At 30.0% G+C, this 7,985-nt stretch overlaps 1 protein-coding gene across 1 annotated transcript; it reads left to right on the top strand.

Annotated features, from left to right (window-relative positions):
• Positions 1-4,847: 4,847 nt before the first annotated feature.
• On the top strand, positions 4,848-6,454 carry LOC114274349 (U-box domain-containing protein 28). Its single transcript, XM_028216258.2, has one exon. The coding sequence runs from the start codon at positions 5,056-5,058 to the stop codon at positions 6,304-6,306; it is 1,251 nt and encodes a 416-aa protein (XP_028072059.2). The 5' UTR covers positions 4,848-5,055; the 3' UTR covers positions 6,307-6,454.
• Positions 6,455-7,985: the final 1,531 nt, after the last annotated feature.

Raw genomic sequence — 7,985 nt, 5'->3', positions numbered from 1 at the left:
AATTAGCCTGTTCCCAAACGAGGCCTTGTGCAAAATACATTGGGGTTCTGTATGGATACAAGATATGTACATTTCGGATAAGAGATGGGTACATTTCAAATATTTTTCAGATATTCACGACATACATATATATATAAATATATATATAAATATAAGAGTGTTGGAATAATTATATTTTGTTTATTTTAAATTTTTTTTAAAAGCAATATTTTACAATTATAAAATTATATATATAAAAAAATCGTTAAGAGTTCTTCTTTGCATTTCAAAAATATTTTAATTGTTTCTTAAATTTGATTTTTTAATTGTTATGTATTATGTACAACTATATTTTTATGGATGTATTGCATTGTACTTATATTCTACTCTCATTACAACAAATAAAAATTTTAGAGACCAAATGTTTTAATTTCTAAAAGTGAAAATTTTGTTACAAAAGACATTTAGGAACCAATTTCTATCGTCATAAGAATAGTTATTAAAAGGTTGTCTTGAAAAATCTAAAACAAGTCTATTATTGACAAAATTTTGAAAATGTCACTAATAATTAGACTTTGAGTGACAAAATAATTTGGTCTCAAAATGGTTTATTTTTTGAGACAAAAAATTTATCCCAAAAGGATAATAGTTCATTACTAATGTCTAATTTTTGTTGCTAAAAATAAAACAACGGCATTTTTTGTAACAAAATATTTAGTCCCTAAAAAATAATTTTATTCCTAAATTTTAATCTCTAAAATCTTAATTTTTTTTGTAGTGTGTATCAACATACTCGTAACGTTTTTGTACCCTTACCTATACCAGCACCCGTATCCCTACTTTAAAAAATGAAAATTTTGATGAAATATCCTGATAATATATACCATACATCTAATCTAAGTGAAAATGTGGTGATTTTTCAACTCGTTTACGTTTTTAAAGAAATAGTCAGTGGGCAAGTAAGCTGCCAAACATAAACCTACGACAATTAACTTTATAGTTTCAACAAATAGGGTTACAAATTTATGAAGCCTCATCTTTTTTTTCTTTTTTCTGCATTTCTTTATTTCATCTGATGTACAAATTAATGAAATTCCATAATTTCTTCCATTTATTAAAGCTGTTGAAGTCTTTGATAAGGACTCAATACAAATTAAAGAAGTGTGGTCAAGAGTTTACTCAAATTTGAATTTCTTATAATTTAACAATTATATGATTAATATTTAAGAAAACCAAAATTTCAAGAGAAAACAAGGAAGTTGTATTCTTTTCCCTTTTGCTATTTATGTGCTTTGGATTATTTAAATGGGTCATGTTGAGTGTCCCTTAGGTACAAGACGAAGAAAAAAAAAAAAAATTACAAATTTCAATATCACACGTAATTTAATTTTTAACTTTTTCACCATTTTAAAATAATTTTTAGACAAATCCCAATTTTAAACCAGGGTGAATTACATTAACGGTCCTTATAGTTTGGGACTTGTGTTACTTTGGTCAATGATCTTTCAATTGTGATACATTTAACCATAATTTTAAATCTCGTTCCAAATAAGGACAATCGAAAACATTGTTGCTCCATTTTAAGGACAAAGTCGTTAATTTGATAAAATATAAACTAATTTGATAAAAAATAAATATCAAAAAATTATTTTTGAATTTTTAAAAATTATTTCTACCCACTAAAGATAAAATTATATAACAATGATTAATCTTTTACATTTTTATTTTTTTTTAAATTTTTTTAGCAAATTAATTTTTAGTATATGTTTGGATGATGATCATATAATATGTGATTGTTTTTGTTGATATTTTTGGATGGCTGTTGTATTTGTTGTTTACAGATATTTTTGTTTAACTATCTTGTAATGGATGTTATTAAGTTTGTAATTTATAATCGATATGTTTAATATATAAAATATTTTTAGTTTTGATTTTTTGATTTGTAGATTGGTTTAATAATGAAATCATAGTTGTCGCCACGTTTGATTTTTGAAAAAATATTAACTAATTTAACGAAAATAAATATCAAAAAAAATTATTTCTATCCTCCCACAAGATAAAATTATATAAAAATAATATGTTATTAATTTTTTTTTCACCAATTTAATTTTTAGTTTCTTAGAAAGATTTTTTAAAAATAGATTCTAAAAATCAAACCAAACACAATTCTATAACCAAGAAAGTTGCAACATTATTCATTAAAAAAAAAAAGGCATTACATTTCAAACAATATACAAGTTAACCAACATAAAATAAGTTATATGACGATTTTATACTTGAAATGGATCGTTTGTAAAGGAAACATTTTCTATTGTCCTTATTTAAAATAAGAATCAAAATTTAAAGTCACATGTATCCCAATTAAAAAGTCAAGACCAAAATAATACAAATCTTAAATTATAAAGACTATTAATATAATTCGCCCTTTAAACAATGTTCTAGAAATACTTATTTGCATTTCTCTATTTAAAGTGTCCAGTACATCGAACAATTCAACATGATATTAAAAGAAAGAAATAAAAACTAAAAATAAAAAGTTAAAATAAAAAAAGAGAAACATTTTTCTTGATAAAATGTGTGCTAGATTCATGGAAAAGCATGAGTCCCACTATACTAGCTTTCTTGAGGGAATATTTCTTTCGAGTTGAATTTTGTATACATAATTACAAAAGTGAAACGTTTATGGTGTGTTTGGTTGGGGGATTTGGGGAGAGATTTAGAAAGGGAAAAGGAAAAGGTGTGTGAAACTATGTGAAATGTAAGTATATTTTATTCATATTTCACCTAACTTTTTCTTTTCCCTTTCCAAATTCCTCCTCAAATCCTCCAACCAAACACAGCATAAATTTTTTTAGTAATTCTTTATATATAAATCAAATGCACATGAAATTTTCTTTCTTATTATCAGTTTCTTCTTTATTGGAAGAAAATAAAAATATATTTACAACTCTTAAAGTGTGTGAAAAAAACTTCAAGTAAATATTAAAAAAGATTTACATGAAAAGAGGGGTGGTTGAATCACCAATTTTTCTTGTGAAATGTTGGAACTACTATTTGCTAATGAGTTGTTGCTTTTATCATGAGGACAAGTAAGGGCAATTGAGCCCACTCAACTTTGAAAAAATTATTGCCTCCACCTAAATTTTTTATGCCCTTATCTCATGGAGGAGATTTAGATATTTTTTTTCTTTTCATTTCTCATAGAAAGAGTAGTGTAAAATAAAAATATATTTGTAACTTCTCGACATCTAAACATAATTCAATACAATTTTTAGTTATCTGCTAAGAACAATTTAACATCAATTAACTTAATTAAGTGTACCATGGCAATCATTAAGTTATGCATAAATTAAATCCTAATTTTTTTTTTTTTTTTATTATTTATGTATTTAGGAGGTAGTGGATTTCTTTGAGCTCTACGGAAAATGAAAAAAAATAAAAATAATAATCTTGAATCGAACCTGGGCTTAATTGAATTATTTTTATTTTTTCAAAAACAATTTTATTCTTTTAAAATATATTATTATTTAATAAAATCAAGATTAGTTGCTTACTTTTGTGTGCCTTTCTCAATTTCCTTTAATTTGAGTGATTCATAAGATCACTTTTTCTGACATGAACAATTTTTTTTTCAAAAAAGAGTGAGACCCCCTTTCCAAGGGACCCCACGACCCCCTTTGCCTTTTGATTGGTTGAAATTGTTTTTTTTTTTTTTTTTTTTCTTCTCCCCCACTCACCAACCCCCACGTGTCTGTGGGGGTGGTGGGGGTGGGAATATGAGGGGGTCCTAATCACAGCTCTTTTTTTTTTTGATACCTAGAACACTCCCAATGATCAGTAAGGAGAAGAGCACACTCTCTTACCAACTAGGATGGCCCCTTGGTGGTGACATAAACAATTTTATGAATCAATAAAATATAAAAGGACAGTGAAGGGTGCATAGAAAGTAACAAATGATTTATATTTTTATTAGGTTTTATTTAAATCATAAATTTAGATAAAAATTTAGAGAGAGAAGGGAAAAAAGATGAGTGAAATGTTGGTAGGGATTTGAAAACAAGAAAAAGAAAAAGTAAGTAAAATGTAGATGAAATGCATATTTGGATACCATTTTGAAAATGCAAAAAGAAAACTATAAATGAAATAAAATAACATTTCACTCACATTTTTTATTTTATTTGCAAATGTCTATCCAAATTCATTATTTGAACACAACAATGCTACAAACCAATAATTTATATCAAAAAATGCATTAAAAAATAACAATGTGTAATTTAAATTTAATCTACATATAGATCTTACAAAATATAATTTAAATATCAATCATTAATCACATGCTGATTAATTTTTGACAAAAAAACCTAAGTACTTAAACTTTTCATTAACAAAACCTATAGTTAAGCAGTCATCGGCAATATATATATCTAAAATATTTTAAAAAAATAATTAGAATAAATTTTATAAATATTAATAATTGAAACCTTAATTTTTTTTTTATAAATTTATAATTATTTTTTTAAAATATCACTGAATTGTATTTTAAAATAACAACATGTAGCATTAAAATTAGACCCTATATAAAAGAATGTTTAATAAATTAAAATTTAATATTTATCAATCACATCATTAAAATAGTTTTTAATGGTGAAATATTTCTTTTAGAATAATTATAAATAAATAAAAAAACATAGTTTAAGCAAAGAACCGAAAGATGCAAACAACCCATTGGGCGCGCGCGCGCACAATTATGTGATGACCGTTTCCAAGCACAAAAATTTCAAAAGGTCCAAATGTAGCCGCGGTCCCACACTTCCAGTCGTACACCCATTTAATTCAAAAGTCCAACTCACACACGATTTCATTAAATTAACTAACACGGACACACAGACTAGAGAGAGAGAGAGAGAAACGACGTTGTTGACCGAATCAGACGTCATCTCTCACCGTTTGACTCTCCTCTCTGCCGACCACCACCTCCCCCTTCAAAACCCCCCTCGCCTCCCTCCCTTTCCTTCCTCACTTCCCAACTTCTCTTTCTCTCTACTCTATCTCTCTCTAAAAATATTCACAACGAAGATGGCGAGAGACAAGAACGAGCTTTACGTTACTGTGCCTAACTTGTTCAGGTGCCCGATTTCTATGGACGTGATGAAGTCTCCGGTGAGCCTCTCCACCGGCGTTACCTACGACCGATCTAGCATCCAGACCTGGCTCGACAACGGCCACAACACTTGCCCCGCCACCATGCAGGTCCTCCCTTCCACTGATTTTGTCCCTAATCTCACCCTCCGCCGCCTCATCCATCTCTGGTCTCACGACTCCCACTCAATCCCTATGTCCTCCCCCCACTCCGACGCCTCCGCTCCTCCTCCTCTGATTTCTAAGCAACAGCTACTTGATTCTATCAAGACCATCGACAAATCAACTACGAATTGCTTAGATTCGCTCTTGCAGATCGCCAATTTCGCCAAGTATTCCGGCGAGAATCGCGAGTTTCTCGCAAGTATTGATGGATTTGTTTCCAGGATCGTTGGAATCTTGTGCAATGTCGATGAAATCCAAGTGCTGGAATTGATTATGACTGTTTTGGATTTGATTGTATCTGAAAATGGAGTCAAAGAAGAACTGATCAGACTAGTGTTCAAATGCAATCGAGATTGTTTGTCTCCATTCGTCTCGGTTCTCGAGAGAGGCAGTTTGAGTTCTAGAATCGAATCAGCTAGGGTTTTGGAATCAATCGCGTTCAACACCGAATCTCAACGCGCAATCACCGAAAAGCAAGGCTTATTGTTCGAACTGCACCGTCTAGCAAGGTCCGAAACCGATCCAACGGCTATAGAGGCCGGATTATCCTGCCTGATCGCCTTATCGACATCATCTAGACCGGTGAAAAAACAACTCGTCCAGTTCGGAATCGTGAGAACCGCAGGGAAAATTATCTCCGGTTCGGACACGGTTGTATCGGTAATCGAGAAGGCTATGAAGCTGGTAGAGATGGTGTCGACGTGCGCGGAGGGAAGGGCGGCGATAGGAGAAGACGAGAACTGCGTTGCGGCGATCGTCAAGAGATTGATGAAGGGAACGAGTGCGGGGACGGAGCACGGTGTTGCGGTGCTCTGGAGCGTATGCTATCTGTGCCGTGATCGGACGGCGCAGGAGGCCGCGATGAGGAACAACGGTTTGACCAAGGTACTGCTGGTCATGCAGAGCGGTTGTACGGCCAGAGCTAGGCAGATGTGTGTTGATTTGGTGAAGGTGTTCCGAGTTAACTCGAAGTCGTGTTTGGCGAGTTATGAGACTAAAACTACTCATATTATGCCGTATTGACTCACTAGCGAATAGTCTTTGAACTCGTTCCCCTAACTTTTTTTTTTCTTTTTTTCCTCCTTCACATACAGATAGTTCACAGGCTGTAAATCAAAAGCAAATTTATTGACAAAGCAAAATGAGAATTATTCATTTAATTTTTGTATTATTTCATATTCTGCATATTATCTTTTGCATTTTTTTTTAGAATAAATTATAAATACACCTCTAAAGTTTGATTATAATACAAATCGCCTCCCGTGATTTTGAAAATTACATTGCACTCCTGAAGTTTTTAATTTTATAACAAATCGCTCTTTTTATTAATAAATCATTAAGTTAATTAACAATTTTTAATAATGTTATAAATATGTTTTAATTAATAATTTAGACAATTTTATTAATGTATAGGAGAGTAATTATAAATTTATTTTTTTTTACTTAATTCAGTTAAATAAAATTTTTTAACAATGAGATATTTGTAATTTTTCAAACTACAGCGAGTAATCTGCACTTTAAACAAATTTTATTTGTAATTTAATTTTTTTTTTTTTTTTTTTGATGATCTACATATTTAGAATGAAATAGGAAACAATAAAATACGATGGTATACATTTTGTGTATAGCATTATTGAATTTGAAAAGTATCATGAGAAATTTACAAAAAAAAAGAAAAAAAGAAAAAAAAGTGAAATAAAAAAAATTAGAAGAAAAACTTATTTTCTAGTATGTGTAAAGTTAATATAATCTTTTGTGAGACAGTTGTTATAACGGTTTAGGAATTAGTGAGGAAAAAATTGGTATATATATTTTTTGTTGAGTGATAAATAAACAAAAAAATTATGCTAAAATCTACATTCATTCTTTTATATAATTCTTTGGAAGTAATATATACAAATGGTAAAATTTATGGTAGTAGATTTAACAAAATAAAGTGATAATTCTGTATATATTAATTTTAAATCAAAAGATTTATCAAATTAACTTATTATTTTAAAAATTATGTAGATATTGGGTGTATTAGATGTGGCATCGGTTGGGCCGGGTTCAAGGCCGGCTAAGTTATAAAAAAGGATTTGGCTTTTTTCCAGTCTGTGTTCGGATTGGAAGGTGTTGTTGGGCTCGTGAAAGCCCATCATAAGTTTTGTTTTAATAATTTGAACCGTCAATATGTAGAATCGTTGAGTACTATATATTTGCAAAAAATCTAATTGATCGGATATCGATAGTTACGTGATCAAATCAGTTTTGTATAAAAAAAAAAATGGACAGTGAAAAAATAAATAGTTGACAGAAATCTGATCCGATAAAATAGCTATCGATCTCCAATCAATATGATTTTTTACAGGCATGTAGTACTCGACTAGTTTTACACAATGAACAATTCGAATTATCAAAATAAGACATGTAATGGGCCTCTACAAATCTGACAACACCCTCTAGTCCGTTCACAACTAAAGGGAAGTCAATCTCTTAAAAAAAAAAAATAAAGAAAAATCTCGTATCTATTCTCGGCCAAACTCAACTTCGAGCATACAAGAAGAATTTTAAGTTCACCTAAAAGTGTTTTACAATCCCAAACTTGTCCAATAAACCCATATATTAAATGAAAAATAATATTTTTGCATTTAAGTAGACATGGACATTTTTTTTTTGTTCTCTTTCAAAGTTTGGTGGGTGAATTTTCCCTCTTCGGTATA

Source organism: Camellia sinensis, chromosome 3 (assembly GCF_055761805.1).
Source record: "Camellia sinensis isolate YWXY chromosome 3, ASM5576180v1, whole genome shotgun sequence".
NCBI classification, from domain to species: domain Eukaryota; kingdom Viridiplantae; phylum Streptophyta; class Magnoliopsida; order Ericales; family Theaceae; genus Camellia; species Camellia sinensis.
Note: the sequence above shows the minus strand (reverse complement) of the source record. Positions and strands in the feature narration are given on the sequence as shown.

What these genes read in the sequence shown, in the direction of transcription:
- LOC114274349 (XM_028216258.2), top strand. Translation starts at nt 5,056, where the DNA reads ATGGCGAGAGACAAGAACGAGCTTTACGTTACTGTGCCTAACTTGTTC.